General features: G+C 42.5%; 2 protein-coding genes across 2 annotated transcripts; both read left to right on the plus strand.

The window, feature by feature from the left end:
- The first annotated feature begins 313 nt into the window (after positions 1-313).
- LOC135508059 (actin, alpha cardiac muscle 1) lies at positions 314-5,281 on the plus strand. The gene is made up of 7 exons (XM_064927978.1): positions 314-354; positions 1,110-1,252; positions 1,442-1,766; positions 1,852-2,013; positions 2,558-2,749; positions 3,690-3,871; positions 4,131-5,281. Exons 2-7 carry the CDS (start codon positions 1,124-1,126, stop codon positions 4,272-4,274), a joined length of 1,134 nt encoding a protein of 377 aa, XP_064784050.1. The 5' UTR covers positions 314-354; positions 1,110-1,123; the 3' UTR covers positions 4,275-5,281.
- Positions 5,282-11,159: 5,878 nt separating this feature from the next.
- Positions 11,160-15,981, plus strand: LOC135508060 (gap junction delta-2 protein-like). The gene is made up of 2 exons (XM_064927979.1): positions 11,160-11,548; positions 12,007-15,981. The coding sequence occupies exons 1-2, from the start codon at positions 11,478-11,480 to the stop codon at positions 12,851-12,853; spliced, it is 918 nt and encodes a 305-aa protein (XP_064784051.1). The 5' UTR covers positions 11,160-11,477; the 3' UTR covers positions 12,854-15,981.
- Positions 15,982-16,883: the final 902 nt, after the last annotated feature.

The following is a 16,883-nucleotide window of genomic DNA, read 5'->3' on the forward strand; positions in this document are numbered from 1 at the left end:
AACATGTGGTTTCCATATGTTTGATACTGTTCGATTCATTCCATTCCAGCCTTTACAATTAGCCTGTCCTCCTATAGCTCATCTCACTAGCCTCCTCTGCTGTAGCCTATTGTCCGGCTGACCCGCATTGTCGAGCTGCCCTCCTCTTCCTCCCTACATGGGCGTCGGGCAAGGATGCCGCGTGCGGGACTCCCCTCTCCTCACCATTCCATGAATGGGCACGCGCTTGTCAATGGTGCGAGGGCTACCAAATAAGGAGAAGGTAACGCACACGGTCAGAGTATAAACTGGCGCGTCCTCACAGCTCCGTGCCCTTGGTTGTACCCTCAAGGTCCAGCGCACGGTGCTGATCTGGTGAGTAGCGCTAGTTTCATCAGCTCTTCCTCTCGAGTCATGAGTGAGAAATTACACGTGTTTTGGAATTACCTCGGAGGACTACAATTCTGCTAACCCGACTGGAAAGATTCTGAATGGAATGTTCTCGTCCGCAACTAACCAACTGGCATCTCGTCACTGGAACTGCGTCAAAGATACACATTTTTCACCATACACTAATTCTACGTTTTTCGGGCCGCATACATTTTTATTTTTCAATTGTTATTGTCCCGCGTTTGACACGTGGTTATTGTATACAGACCGTGGATAATAGATGGGGACATGGTGTGCCAAGTAACAAATTCTGATTTAGTAGTAGGCTACTACATTACCACAATGTGAGCTGCATTAACAAGTCAAAATAAGTCCAAATTGGTTGGCATGAGGCATTTGTACAAAAAGTCACTAACCATTAACATTCTGAATTACAACCACAAACACTTGCTAAACTAGGGTCCTCTATAAAATGGATTGACTGAAGAGTAAATCATGTTAACTCAGTATATGATAGTTGCATCCATCCCTTATTTCAACTGTGATTCAACTAACAAACCTGCAGTAAACATTGTTCTAAAATATAATGCCCATATATAGCCGAGCATTAACACTTTAATTTCAGTTGCCTTATATGCATAATTCATAGCTCAGTTGATTGGAGCACGGTGCATTGATTGTGCCACATAGTCCAAGCTTAAAATCGTGTGCAAAATGACCATATTATTTTACTATTACAGTCAAAGCTGACACCATGTGCGACGACGAGGAGACGACCGCTTTGGTGTGTGACAACGGCTCTGGCCTGGTAAAGGCTGGCTTCGCTGGAGATGATGCGCCGCGCGCTGTCTTCCCATCCATCGTGGGTCGCCCACGTCACCAGGTAGAGTACTTCACCTAAAGCTGCTGTGTGAAAACCATAATAAATAGAGTCAATAACAAGTGGTTAGGTTATTATTGTCTGTAAAATCACATCACGTTGAGCCATGTGTAAATTCCACTCAGAGGCCATATGTTAGGCTATCATACTCATACGCCACATTGATTCAGACCTATCCTTGCGTCTTCTCAGGGCGTCATGGTCGGTATGGGTCAGAAAGATTCATACGTTGGTGACGAGGCCCAGAGCAAGAGAGGTATCCTGACCCTGAAGTACCCCATTGAGCATGGCATCATCACCAACTGGGACGACATGGAGAAGATCTGGCATCACACCTTCTACAACGAGTTGCGCGTGGCACCTGAGGAGCACCCCACTCTGCTGACAGAGGCTCCCCTCAACCCCAAAGCCAACAGAGAGAAGATGACCCAGATCATGTTTGAGACCTTCAACGTCCCAGCCATGTACGTGGCCATCCAGGCGGTGCTGTCCCTTTACGCATCTGGACGTACCACAGGTATGATGGATAGATCAGTAGTCTTCAGCCATGACCACCTGAAAGGTCTTGTTCAATGCTAACGTGTATCACCACACTTTTTCAGGTATTGTCCTGGACTCTGGTGATGGCGTGACCCACAACGTGCCCATCTATGAGGGTTATGCTCTGCCCCATGCAATCATGCGTCTGGATCTGGCCGGTCGCGACCTCACAGACTACCTCATGAAGATCCTGACCGAGCGTGGCTACTCTTTCGTAACTACTGGTACGCACCGGACTTGGGCAATATTAACCGCATGAGGAATGACAAAAAGCATGATATTTGGCAAAAAAATGATATGCCATTGGGGCCTCCCAAGTGGTGCAGTGGTCAGATTCTGGGTTCGAGTCCAGGATCTGTTGCAGCCGGACGCTACCAAGAGACCCATGGAGCGGTGCACAATTAGCCCAGCGTCGTCCAGGTTAGGGTAGGATTTGGCCGGCAGGGATGTCCTTGTCGCATCGCACACTAGCGACTCCTGTGTCGGGCCGGGCTCTTTGCCCGCTGACACGGTCTCCTGGTGTATGGGTTTTCCTCCGATACATTGTCGCGGCAGGCTTCCGGGTTAAGTGGGCATTGTGTCAAGAAGCAGTGCGGCTTGGTTGGGCTCTCGACCTTCGCCTCTCCCGAGTCCGTACCAGTTGGATACCACAAAATTGGGGAGAAAAAGGGGTACATTGTTTTTGTTAAGTAAAATCATAAAAGTAAAATGATGTGCCACAAATATATTTTCCAGTAACAATCAAATGCATCACTTGAAACCCAACAGCTGAACGTGAGATAGTTCGTGACATCAAGGAGAAGCTGTGCTACGTGGCTCTAGACTTCGAGAATGAGATGGCCACCGCTGCCTCCTCCTCATCCCTGGAGAAGAGCTACGAGTTGCCCGACGGACAGGTCATCACCATCGGTAACGAGAGGTTCCGTTGTCCCGAGACTCTCTTCCAGCCCTCCTTCATTGGTGTGTATTACTGATCTCCCCAGCCATTGTTATATTGCACACGGTTATCTTAAATTGAGATAATCATTGTGTAGTAATGTATACAACTGCTGTGGATTAGTTTAGACTTCGTTAAAGTCATCTATGTGATGTAGGGTAACAGAGCATATGCCTGCGGGTATTTTGACGAAGCAGAATCAATGAATTATCCAGATATGCTTGCCTAAACCCATATTCAGTTTGAGCTTTCATTCATATTTGTATTATATTTAAATCAATGGTCTTTCTGTGTGTTAATATAAAGTTTGCTGGTTTAGCTGACTAACTTATTGATGCTGCTTTTGAAATACAACCCCAGCATGTGAAGCATGAGCTGTGAATGCTTGTTGAAATACCTACCATAACAAGAGCTTGCAGCTGGTGCTGAGGAGCTGTCCATTTCAGCACCTGTTCACAGCCAACGCTCTAGAGGTCAACTGCCCAAATACTATATTTTCACAGTTGAGGGTCATAACTAGCATAGTCTATTTCTCCAGAGAGGTCTGGCTTAGATGGAAAGATAACATCATTGAGGCATCACTACAGACCCGGGTTCGATCCCAGGCTGTGTCACAGCCGGCCATGACCGGGAGGCCCATGAGGCGGCGCACAATTGACCCAGCGTCGTTTGGGTGAGAGGAGGGTTTGGCTGGCTGAGATTTCCTTGTCCCATCACGCTCTAGTGACTCCTTGTGGCAAACCTGACACCTGCAAGCTGACTGTAATTGCCAGCTGGACTGTGTTTCCTCTGACACATTGGTGCAGCTGGCTTCCGAGTTAAGCGAGCAGTGTGTGAAGGAGTGCGCCTTGGCAGGGACGTGTTTCGGGGGGGACATGGCTCTCGACCTTGGCCTCTCGCAAGTCCGTAAAGGAATTGCAGCGATGGACAAGGCCGATAACATCATTGTCCTTTGGTAAACAGGTATGGAATCTGCTGGCATTCACGAAACTACCTACAACAGCATCATGAAGTGTGACATCGACATCCGTAAGGACCTGTATGCCAACAACGTTCTGTCTGGTGGTACCACCATGTACCCTGGAATTGCTGACCGTATGCAGAAGGAGATCACAGCTTTGGCCCCTAGCACCATGAAGATTAAGGTAATGTTGATTTAGGCATGTGGTTTTAGGATTGTTCTTTATTTTCAATGTTCTATTGCAATGTATTTCCTAAACGGTTTAGTGCTATTGGGCACAAAACTTTGAAACCCAAAAATGTAACAGTCAGCTATTTTCCTGCCCATTTAAGGGAATGGTCTATTATATAGATTTTATGCACATAAGAACAGAAAATGTTTTTCACTTTATAAAACACCTTGCTATTAGGCCACTAACCAATGGCAGTATCACTTGTTTGTAGATCATCGCTCCCCCTGAGAGGAAGTATTCTGTGTGGATCGGTGGATCCATCCTGGCCTCCCTCTCCACCTTCCAGCAGATGTGGATCAGCAAGCAGGAATATGACGAGGCTGGCCCCTCCATCGTGCACCGGAAGTGCTTCTAATCATCATGGCCCCTCATCCACCTTCTCCTCCGCCCCACAGTTACCTCTGCTCTGTCTGCGCTCAACGTAACTTACAGCCCAGGCTCAGGCCCAGGCAGCCTTTCATGTATTGTTGTCATTGACCAGTTTGTTTACACTCAAGTGCAATTAATATGTGGATATGTATAGGTTCATAAATAAACGAGACCCGGGACTTGCAACACACCTTATTGTGTCTCATTATGGCTTGCGATAGATACACTTCAGTTATCCCTGTAAGGATAGCCTATATGTTTTAGAGGTCACTTATAAATCATGTACGGAGAGCATGTTCCTTAATCACAATCGCTTATTGCTTAAACCTATAGGCCTATATGACTCTTCAATGACAAAGGTGTCAGGAATGGCACTGTAAAATACCCTGTTCTGTACAGGTGAGCCAGCGGGGAGCATACATGTAAATCAAAAGCATCAAAGAAAAGACAGAAATTGACACTGCATAAATTAAGGACTTGGATTGGTGTGCTTTTTCCTTGTGTTTCATGGACATTGTGAGTTGTGTATTGGTATGCAGTGTTTGCATTCCTGATGACCTCAAAGCCACCTATGTCTCTATTATTCAAGATCATGTCCTCAGCTTCCCCTCTGCCTCCCCCTCTCTTACTTACACACACACACACACACACCTTCTCGTCTATCACATCACGTGATGATTCATTGGAAGGTTATAAAAGATTTCACGTTATGAAAGATTACAGCAGGGAGAGCTAAGGCATCTGATGAGCCATTAAACATGCCTGTTCATTGGATAAAAACAGAGTCCCATGATCCCTCACACTAATCCATGCACCTTAGATCAGGTAATAGATTCAATCTGCAAAGGTACATTCTGTGTGTAAATATCGGTTCTCTTCCACAGCAAGGGTCAAAATCTAAATATTTTACAGAGCATTCATGAGGCATTTTAGTAGCCTCATTAAACAATTCACTTATTGGGCATAGGCCTATGCTGCATTGTAATGCATGACATTTTGGGGGAAATAAGATTAATATTTGTATTTTATATTTTTTTATATTTATGTGAATATACAGTACAATAAAAGCTACTTCATTTAAAATTGTTATTAGGCCTACCAACTGTTCTGTCTTATTATTATTCGACCATGCTGGTCATTTATGAACATTTGAACATCTTAGCCATGTTCTGTTATAATCTCTACCCGGCACAGCCAGAAGAGGACTGGCCACCCCACATAGCCTGGTTCCTCTCTAGGTTTCTTTCTAGGTTTTGGCCTTTCTAGGGAGTTTTTCCTAACCACCGTGCTTCTACACCTGCATTGCTTGCTGTTTGGGGTTTTAGGCTGGGTTTTCTGTACAGCACTTTGAGATATCAGCTGATGTACGAAGGGCTATATAAATTGATTTGATTTGATTTACCACTTCTTTGAAATAATCTGAGATATCATTGACAAATATTTGTGTGGTTGCATCTAAAAATAGTCTAATGTTAAGTCATGTGTACACACTCCCTGCACTGTAGTTAAATTGATCATATCTAAGGGCGAAACAGGCCTGTTTTGATGCCTTTTTTAATCCCCCACACACAGGCAGGCAACCTCATAAAGCTATTAGCAACTTGGATGATACTTTCACTTAGTCGTAGTGTATCCACAGCAATATCTTTGCCCTGTGATGGAAACAATAGCTATCCCAGTGGGGAAAACCTGGTTGAAAAGACGTCAGTATGACGTCTTATTCTGGTCGCAAAGTGGTTGAAAAATGACATTTTTTCATACGTATTTTTACTGACCAGAATATTACGTATTTTTCTGAACATGATACGACCAGTTGGTCATAATTGTGACCTCTATCTGACAAGATGATCATAATTCTGAGCACTATATTATGTGCTATATTATGTAGCCTACTGGTCATAGTTAAGACCTCATCATAACCTGGTAATGACCACCTGACTACTGTAAAAAGTATTGCCGAGGATAAAGTTGGATATTGAAAATATGGTTCATTATATTTGTATTTGTTTCCATAGTCACCAATACAAGTTTAAATCTGCAAAATATTCTTACATTTAAAATAGATCAAGCAATGACAAAAACAAATCTACATCACAATTGTTGCACATCTGCAAACAGTCATTGTTTCATAATTCACCCACAGACACTACATTTATAGAAAGACAGGGACACAGTTTATACAAAGTCTGATTGTTTTATTTTATTAATGATTAATAAGAGTGGTGTGATGGGTCAGATCTCAGTGAAGAGAATCAGCGAATGACAACTTTATAAATATGAGATTACATTTTTTTTAAAGGATATTCGTGAAGCTGGCTAAAGGTATTTTCAATGATTTTCCATGGTACTAGTTGAAGAATATTGTGGCAGTTATAGCTTAGATGTTTTCAAAAAGGAGCAACTTTCTCATATGCACACAGTACATTTACTTTTACATTTAAGTCATTTGGCAGACGCTCTTATCCAGAGCGCCAGTCAAACGTTTGGACAGACCTACTCATTCAAGGGTTTATCTTTATTTTGACTATTTTCAACATTGTAGAATAATAGTGAAGACATCAAAGCTATGAAATAAATCACATGGAATCATGTAGTGACCACAAAAAGTGTTAAACAAATCAAAATATATTTTATATTTGAGATTCTTCAAAGTAGCCAACCTTTGCCTTGATGACAGCTTTGCATACTCTTGGCATTCTCTCAACCAGCTTCATGAGGTAGTCACCTGGAATGCATTTAAATTAACAGCTGTCCCTTGTTTAAAGTTAATTTGAATACTTTCTTTCCTTCTTAATGCATTTGAGACAATGAGTTGTGTTGTGACAAGAAGGTAGGGGTGCTATACAGAAGAGAGCCCTATTTGGTAAAAGACCAAGTCCATATTATGGCAAGAACAGCTCAAATGACAATAATGACAACAATCTCTAAATGGTAAAGTTTTGCTTAATCCTAATCCTAATGTTATAATATTCAAAAGTTCTGTATAAACACACCGCTCTATAATCCTTAGGACATTGTTCGGGACAAGGATTCCCCCAAGAAAGGTAAATGCAAAAATGTAATTATGTGGAAAGAGGCATTAAAAAGAAGAAAAAAAATGTAATTCCTGCAACAAACATTAGAAATGGAAATGGCAGATCTCTTCCTCTTCTCTGCACCCTAAAGGGATTCATCGGTTGCACCTGAGCACATGTGTTAGTTTGATTGAGTGACAGGGAGGATGAGCAAGAGAGAAGTGGGGAAACTTTACATGACTCACCAAGGGAGGTGTCTGTTGAACCAGGACACAAGGGTTTTGCACCTACAAAAAAGGTGAGTTAAAATAAGATATTATTTGCTTTACAAACTTACTGTATATTATTAGAAGCAGTGCTATTTTATTTGGATCTACTTACACTACACTCTTAGTAAAGAGTTCCAAAGCGGTTCTTCGGCTGTCCCCATAAGAGAACCATTTTTGGTTCCATATAGAACCCTCTGTAGAAAGTTTTACCTGGAATCAAAAAGGGATCTATATTTGACCAAAAAGGGTTCTTCAAAGGGTAATCCTATGGGGACAGACAATGTACTGGTTTACATTCTAGATAGCACCTTCTTTCCCTAAGAGTGTATGATCAGCCACTATGGGCAGCTGAATAGCATGTCTCTTGGGGAATCCAGTTTCAGTGAGACCTGATGCAGAGAAAAAAACAAATGATCATCAGCATAACTAGTACAAACCCAGCTCTTACAAAGCTGGCTAGTAGGAACCAAAACACATTAAAGATCAGAGTATGAAACAGAAAAAATAAAACATTTGCACATCAAACTTGACTATGGATTTGAGGAGTTGTGGTTCTGCGCTTTCCTTTCCCTGGGATGTGGCAGAATAGGTCACTGGTAACTGAGTGGGTGGCCAAGCACTGCTGTAGAGGCCATGCATCAGGACATTTACATGTATCCAGTACTCTAAAGACCGAGACCAATCATCATTGACCATTACCTAAGGTCTTCACGAAGTTAGACTTAGCCTAGCAAGTACATTGACTATGTTGCCCCTCAGCAACCTAGCAGTCAGAAAGACATATGGAGAGAGAGGCTATTTACAGGCTATTTACATTTCTTAGTCAGCCAGCTGGATAACTTATGTACTCCTTCCCTTTGTTCCCTCCTCCATCCTGCCACCTTCCCTTTGTTCCCTCCTCCATCCTGCCACCTTCCCTTTGTTCCCTCCTCCATCCTGCCCCCTTCCATTTGTTCCCTCCTCCACCCTGCCACCTTCCCTTTGTTCCCTCCTCCATCCTGCCACCTTCCCTTTGTTCCCTCCTCCATCCTGCCCCCTTCCATTTGTTCCCTCCTCCACCCTGCCACCTTCCCTTTGTTCCCTCCTCCATCCTGCCACCTTCCCTTTGTTCCCTCCTCCATCCTGCCCCCTTCCCTTTGTTCCCTCCTCCATCCTGCCACCTTCCCTTTGTTCCCTCCTCCATCCTGCCACCTTCCCTTTGTTCCCTCCTCCATCCTGCCACCTTCCCTTTGTTCCCTTCTCCATCCTGCCACCTTCCCTTTGTTCCCTCCTCCACCCTGCCACCTTCCCTTTGTTCCCTCCTCCATCCTGCCACCTTCCCTTTGTTCCCTCCTCCACCCTGCCACCTTCCCTTTGTTCCCTCCTCCATCCTGCCACCTTCCCTTTGTTCCCTCCTCCACCCTGCCACCTTCCCTTTGTTCCCTCCTCCATCCTGCCATCCAATCTAGAAGATTCCTGCAAAAAAGAATTGAAAAAGGCAGTTGAGAGTTGTAAAGTTAGAATGGGTGAGGGAGAGCAGGGATAGGCTAAATGTATCATTTGGTCAAATCTCAAATACACACAATACAAGGATCCATGATGAATGGAGAAAAACTTCATATCCATATTGGGGGGGGGGGTACAAGTTTCAAGAATTAGGCTAGCTCATAATGTCTCTCTCACACGCATGCAGAGCGAGACAGAGAGAACAGACATACACACATGTACTGTCATGAACTAAAATGATATCAAAATGTCAAAACTGTAGCTAGCTACAACAGGTAAAAAAAATGTAAACTTACCATGACAATAGAATATTAGCCAGAGTGCTAACATTAACATTAGCCAGCTAGCTAGCTACCAAAACCTTCCTTGACATTCTTTTCCCCAACAAACCACTGCTTTACTTACAAAAATAAAACATGAATGCAGGAGAACAGGGACTATCAAGTAGCAGTCAAATCTTTTTTGTTGTTCTCCAGCACTGTTGTTGTGTAGCCTCGCGGGCTCTTTGTCCCAATGTGCCATATGCAAGCAGTGCCTGCGCGCAGAGATCAATTGCTGTTTGAGGCACAGATTCCAATCCAGGTTTTAGCTGGAACTGTTATGCCTACCTCCTTATTTAGCTACTGAAATGTTTATAAAATGACTGCAGGCACTATGTTAATTACTTTAAAGCTTTAAGGGAAAATATATAAATGTAATTTTCTCATGGTAAAATAAAATAAATACATTAAAAGGGTCAAATTCAGGTGCAATAATTGTTGTAAATCCTAGTGGGTTGTAGTAGGATATTGAAATAAAATAGACTTACATTTTATTTGATAAATTCTGAAAAGAAATGTAGTTAGTCATAATAGAACATTAAAATTGCATTCAGTGGAACAGAAGAAAATTGTGCAACACAATAAACAGTGCAATTAACATCAACAAAATAGTATTATTAGAATCCAACACACACAGCACACACCAGATATCATTCATTAAATAACCATTATTTCAATTTGAGCTTTAATGACCTAGTAGATTCTATGAATTGGAGGTGACATATCACAATTCTTAGTTTTTAAAAATGGGCACTTCATCACCTGCAGAATAAAAACCTTGCCCTAATCCTGAAAAAGTGAATCTGGGTGGAAAAGGTGAAGAGGACTCGGACCGAGTACCATTAGTCATAGCCCATAGTAATATGATTCTGCAAGGCTCTGGATAATATGAATCCCCCGAGTCCAAGTTCATGCTGAGTCCCCAGAAACTCAAACAGAATAGGCCCAAGCCCAGAGTGTTGACTGGGTACAGTATGCCAACCAGACCATAACCCGCTTTGGTGAGTGCTGCCAGCTGTTGTTTGCCAAGTATGCAAAGCTGAATCATGCAAAACCAGCTGAAAAAAGAGCATTACCCAAATGTATAATCATAATGGTTCTTGTGTCTTATATGCAATGTGTGCATGACCCACAAACACTATGCAAATGTTTATATAGACTGGTGTCTATTAATTTAGTAGCATTTAGATAACTGGTCAGTAGTTCAATTTCAACCAAAAAACAGATATCAACCAAAACAATACATATTTTAATGATTTCTGGTTGTGATCTGGTTATAAGAAGTCCCGACCAGATTTCAACCAGTAAAAGACGTCTTTATCACGTTTTATGCCCACTGGGTTACTAGGGGTACTGAGACTGTCACGATTACAGTAAAAAAAAAGCAACAGGTAGGCCTATCTGCCTTAAAAGTGGCTCCGAAAAAGTGGCTCTGAATATCTGGACGCCATGTCTTGATCTGCGGTTTTAGGACACGGCACATTCACCACTCTACCTCTGTCACACTGAGCGCGCGCAACCTGACACAATTCGATCTGGCTCAGTAATTTTGATGTGTTATAAACTGGAAACGCACAAAGTGCATTGAGGTTATCACCAATCGTGTTATCACAGATTAATCTTGCGCGCTGTCACTGGGTTCCATTCGTCGAATATTGAAAATGAGAAATCCTGGTATTTTGGCGGCGCTCCACCAACCTGTCTGCGCGTGACGTAGGGAGGGGACTACTTAAAGGCGGATTAATGCTGGCAAGACATTAAATCCAACCACCCTCCATCCAGACACAGTGCGCGACCCATCAACCTGATCTGAAGATCGAAAATAGGAGGGCTTATAGTAATCAGCCCTTCAGCCCCACAAGACAACGAGAAAGTGTGGCAGCGTCATACCAGCGCTTGGGCAGAAGCACAGACCAATATTGCACAGCGCTGGAGAGAGGAGGGCGGGACAGCTGCGGGCTTGTGATCAATGCATTTGCCAGATAACCTCGGAGCCTCTGGAGAGTGATAACGACCAAAAACCCGGGGAAATATTTTCCACATATTCGGCAGAGGTTCGTACAGAGTGCCGTGGGCTCTCGCCTCCTCCGGATGAACAATAATGGGGGAATGGACCATACTAGAGAGGCTCCTGGAGGCTGCTGTCCAGCAGCACTCTACTATGATAGGAAGGTAAGAGAAAAATGTCAACTGGATTTGCAATAACTAGGTATGCATGTTTTAATGGCTGTTGTTGGGGCTAGATAGGTGGCTGTGCCATGCACTAACTGAGAAGCAGAGACTGGGCGCTATTGCCTGTTACGCTTACTTTACCAAACAAAAGCTTGCAAAACATTTCAAAACACAATACAGATGAATATCAATGAGTAAATACTTCAGAGTACACAGAAATATATAACAATGGCGCACTGACATAAATTATAAAAGCATAATACACATAGCATCCGGACCAACCCCCGTGATAAGAGCGAGCAGAGCGTGATCCCAGCAAAGAGCGTTCGTTTCAGCACTGGACAGCTCCCAAACACGCGCCTGTTTAGAGACTCTGTACTCAATCTCCAGCCATTTTCACAGAATTAACATAATTTACTGACTCTATACTCATACATTGTTTGTTTGTTTGTTTTTAGGATCCTACTAACTGTGGTGGTGATCTTCCGGATTCTAATCGTAGCAATAGTTGGAGAGACAGTATATGATGACGAGCAAACCATGTTTGTTTGTAATACCTTACAACCAGGCTGCAACCAGGCTTGCTACGACAAGGCATTCCCAATTTCACACATTCGATTTTGGGTTTTCCAGATCATAATGGTTTGCACCCCGAGCCTTTGTTTTATCACATACTCCGTGCATCAGTCGGCGAAACAGAAGGAGCGACGGTACTCCACCGTCTTTCTGACCCTGGATAAGGATCAAGATTCAATGAAACGAGATGACAGCAAAAAGATTAAAAACACCATTGTGAATGGAGTACTTCAGAACACAGAGAACTCCACCAAAGAAGCCGAACCCGACTGTTTGGAAGTCAAAGATATCCCCAATTCAGCCATGAGAACTACTGGAAAGTCTAAAAAGAGTCGACAAGAGGGTATCTCGAGATTTTACATAATTCAAGTGGTTTTCAGAAATGCGCTGGAAATAGGGTTTTTAGTGGGTCAATATTTCTTGTACGGATTCAATGTCCCATCGGTGTACGAGTGTGATCGTTACCCCTGCATAAAAGATGTAGAGTGTTATGTTTCCAGACCAACAGAGAAGACCGTGTTTCTAGTCTTCATGTTCGCGGTCAGTGGCTTTTGTGTGTTGCTGAATCTGGCAGAACTCAATCATTTGGGGTGGAAGAAAATCAAAACGGCAGTGCGAGGAGTTCAGGCGAGGCGGAAGTCCATTTATGAAATCAGAAATAAGGACTTGCCTAGAATGAGTGTGCCTAATTTCGGTCGCACTCAATCCAGTGACTCTGCTTATGTGTAGCACATGGAGAGAGTTCCCGATGGGACAATGTGCGATGTGTAAAGATTGAACCAAGATGAGCACTGGATGATGACAGCTCCCAACGCCACATCCGTTTCATGACTTAAAAGCGTGGGCCGATTTTTTATTTGTTTATCTTTTAAGGACTCCAATGGCAAGCGTGGATTACACGTTTGTTAATTTATTTATTACATTGCACTGATGCAACTTTTTAGTAACGTTTATACTATGTAAAGCGCTAAATAGAGATCATGTCGACGTGTTCACGCATTTACTCTTTGTGGGCTGATCTACTGTACTTGAAGAGAGTAGGGTATATTAAAATTGCACTAAGAGGTGAACACCCGGGAGCCAAACCTAACCCGATGCGTGACAGTGTTTAAAAAAAATAATTCAACCGATTGTTGACACCAATCTATTTAAGCGACACAATACACCGGTTGACTATATGTTGGAGGGGAATATTCTCCAGATTTATATAGGCATATGCCTAAATATATAAATAGATTTTGACTATGGGTCGACCAAGTTGAAATACATTAGCATCATTCATATTTTTGTTGCCTGTGTTCGCACCACTGACCTTAACGTATGTAATCATTCCATTGCTATATAGCTGACTTGCAAAACAGTATCTGGTGGATTTGCTGCAAACGCTAACGTCTGTGACTTCCTTAATTTATAATACACCAAAGCGCCCACTGCTTTCATTTGTGAAAAGTGTTTTCTTGCTTTCGTGTAATTAAGTGCCATACTTGTACATAGACTTATATATATGTATACATAGAAATAAATAAATATATAATATTATTCATCATGAAAGCTAATTCCCTGCTTGAATTATGCTAAACGCCGCCCTATTTTTTGCTTTAACTTGTGATTTAAATGGATATATTACATTTGTCTCTAGCTCCCTTTCTATTTGGCAAATGACTGGGAAATGAATAAAGTGCTAGTCTTTTTTATATACTGGAAGAAAATGTTTCTCCACAATCATAATTGATCTCAACTCAAATAGCACAAATTGACCTTTTTAACAAACTAAGAATGGGCAATAAGTATCTGCTCAGGTGCTAGGGTTTTTTCACAGAATGGTTTTCAATGTAACCAAAATGAACCAGAAAAAAAACACCCTTTTCTGTTGAAAAATAAAAGTGGGATTCATGTACACCAGAAACGTGTGAGGTGCAGTACTTTTCTGTCTGAAGGCTGAACTGGAATGTTAGAAGGATCCTATAGCTGCCCTGTCTAACCATGGCTTGGTTCAGTGAAAATGGCAATGTTTGCCACACACACAAGCCTATGTCGTTCCATCCCATGAGAAAACCCCTATGAGCTCTTCCTTTGATGTTGTCAGTGTCTGTTAACATGTGGGTGTGCTGTAATGCATTTCAATGGGGATGATGCTTCCATGACAAACATCAATACTGCATGTCCCATAACATTGACCAGACGCAGCCGTAATGTGAAATGCATTCTAATATTCATGTACTGTCCCTTCCCAGTCATAGCTGACCTGACCATGACTGTTCACATGGCTGCTATACTGTTACTGACTTTGTGACCTTGACCAGGAAGCTAATGGACAGACACACCGTACAGAACAGGGATGATTAAAACCTGATCTTCATTGATAGAGGACTTTTTTTTGTCCACCCCTTCTTCCCTCTTTTCAAGGAAGTGAGCAAAGGAGCGGCTCTGCCTGAAGGGAAGGTCGTGTGAACCTCATGAAGGTCACCAAGAAAAAGAGAAAGAGAAAAAAGGGAAAGTGCTGAACTGTACGCCCACACTCCAGAGAGAGAGAGAGGGAGGGGGGAGAGAAACAGGGAGAGAGAGGAGGATTCCAGGCGGACCATCCAGGATGATCTGAGGGATGGTAGGATGCAAGACTCTGCCTCTGCCAGGATGACTTGGCAAAGCCCAGAGAAATCGAAGAGTAGCGCACACTGACACATCCATCTCAAACTCAGCAGGGATGTGAACATTGTCTGTAACTCAAGAAAAGTGCAGTTTACCTACTTGGCCTCTCCTCTATTTGTCTCTCTATTTGTCTCTCCCTTCCCTATCTCTGAAAATGTTTACTGACCAAATGACTGTACAGGCCATCCTGTCCAATTCCACACAGTTGTTTTCAACGCTTGTAAATCTCTTGGGTTTTCTTTCATTGAGAATTCCCAGTTATTATACAAGGCTGTTGTGTAAGGGATCCTACAAACAAAGACTATATTTTCACTGTATATTACTGTATATTTACTGTACATTTACTAAAGAGCCACTTGCTCTGATGCCGTGCTTGTGGTTTCCCTGCAATATTCATTCTGGTATTTTCACGGCTACTTCTAAAATGCCCAAATTATTGGGTTATGTATGAATGCAATTATGCATGCTGTGTTGCATTTTCCATGTGAGTGTTGGGAGGCTTGGTTTAATATTACGTTGTACCTGTGCTGCTCTTTATTTCCTTTATGCTCAGCTTGCTAGAGCCAGGCTAAAAAGGAAGAGGGCTTCTGACCAGAGAGATAGCTGGAGATAGCGACAGATGTAAGCGACTCTCCCAGTTCTATGCCATTTATCTTGTGCTGGCTTCAGCCCCCACTCTTGACAACAGTAGGTACATCTGAGCAAGGACTGCAGCTATTTCAAGGATCCAGGACAAATGCTCAGGAAAACCAGACATTTCAGCTGATTGCAGGTGCTTAAATATACAGGGAGGGAATTTTAGAGGACCATTTTAGCCCTTAATCTCTCAGTCTTTGTCTAGAGAAACACCTCTGAATTAGAGAGAATCATCTCCCTGAGACTGTTATGGTCCGGGAGAGAGGAGAGGTGGTCAGTGCCCTGTCCTCATCAAATATCAAGCTCATTTTATTACCATCCATTACTGCGTCAGTGTAATTTCATCCTTCCTGTTCAACACTTTAATAAGGATTTGCCGATAACAAAAATGCACTGGTTACCATAAAAAAATCAATACTCTTTTTCTCAACAACAAACCAAACCAAGCCTCCAACCCTTGACGTTTTTTATTTAATGCGCTGGTTCCATATATATATACTGTAAGCGGAATGACTTTGAAAGACATACTGTGAATTAAATCCATTTTCTCACCAAGAGGAGAATACATCTGCTATGGCTGTGCTGTCATTTTGTTCTCTTATGTCCCGACTCTCCTTGTTATCCTTCTTTCCTCTACAGGAGAAGTTCATCAGCCATGTAGAAAAAACTCAGAGCTGGTTCTTTTTCAAAGGCTGAGTCTTCATTTTCTCTACTTGCTGTCTAGAAATATGAAGTCATGTGCTACATCCAAAGAGGTTTTTCATGTGGAAGAAGGTCTAAACAACGTCAACATTGTATGACACGGGCTCACAACTGAAATTCTGCAGAAGCACTCTGACACCTTATCATCAGCACAGCTGTAAATTCTTCTAGATACTATACAAGTGGGAAAGCCAAATAAACACGACACAGTTTCTTTCTATGAATATTGTGTGTGCATATGTCTTGCACATTTGAAAGGGTGAGAGGGTCACCTTGGGAGACGGTCCAAGACCATCACATTTAATTAGAAGGAATTATATTTTAGTCAATTCATTAATTACTGTTGCTCATAATTGACCAATGTATTCATGCATTATGCATTAATAAGCCTAATACTAAAGAAATCATTCCTCCTTGACCCTGGTTTAATCCAATGACAGTTTAGTTCCAGGTCATAGACCGTTGGCAAGACCACTGGGAGACAGACGGTGGTTTACGAAGTGGGATACCAGCAGTGTATTATTTCTGGTTGGTGAGCGAGTCCCATGAGAGAAAACTATTTGTCAGATATATTTGATGCGCTGTGCAACCATAGTGAGGCACATTGCATCAAGTGCCTTGTTAACATACAGTACATCAATACAGATACAGTATACTGTTTTCATTGGTCTGGGTTTTGATAGGAATATATCAAATGTCATTTAATTTGTCACATGCTCCGAAAACAACTGGTGGAGACTATACCATGACATGCTTACTTACAAGCCCTTCC

The sequence above is a fragment of the Oncorhynchus masou genome, chromosome 21 (genome assembly GCF_036934945.1).
Source record: "Oncorhynchus masou masou isolate Uvic2021 chromosome 21, UVic_Omas_1.1, whole genome shotgun sequence".
In the NCBI taxonomy this organism is placed as follows: domain Eukaryota; kingdom Metazoa; phylum Chordata; class Actinopteri; order Salmoniformes; family Salmonidae; genus Oncorhynchus; species Oncorhynchus masou.

What these genes read in the sequence shown, in the direction of transcription:
- LOC135508059 (XM_064927978.1), top strand. Translation starts at nt 1,124, where the DNA reads ATGTGCGACGACGAGGAGACGACCGCTTTGGTGTGTGACAACGGCTCT. An exon ending in TGGGTCGCCCACGTCACCAG is followed by an intron (nt 1,253 to 1,441) that starts GTAGAGTACTTC and finishes GCGTCTTCTCAG; the next exon opens with GGCGTCATGGTCGGTATGGG. An exon ending in CTAGCACCATGAAGATTAAG is followed by an intron (nt 3,872 to 4,130) that starts GTAATGTTGATT and finishes ACTTGTTTGTAG; the next exon opens with ATCATCGCTCCCCCTGAGAG.
- LOC135508060 (XM_064927979.1), top strand. Translation starts at nt 11,478, where the DNA reads ATGGGGGAATGGACCATACTAGAGAGGCTCCTGGAGGCTGCTGTCCAG. An exon ending in CACTCTACTATGATAGGAAG is followed by an intron (nt 11,549 to 12,006) that starts GTAAGAGAAAAA and finishes GTTTGTTTTTAG; the next exon opens with GATCCTACTAACTGTGGTGG.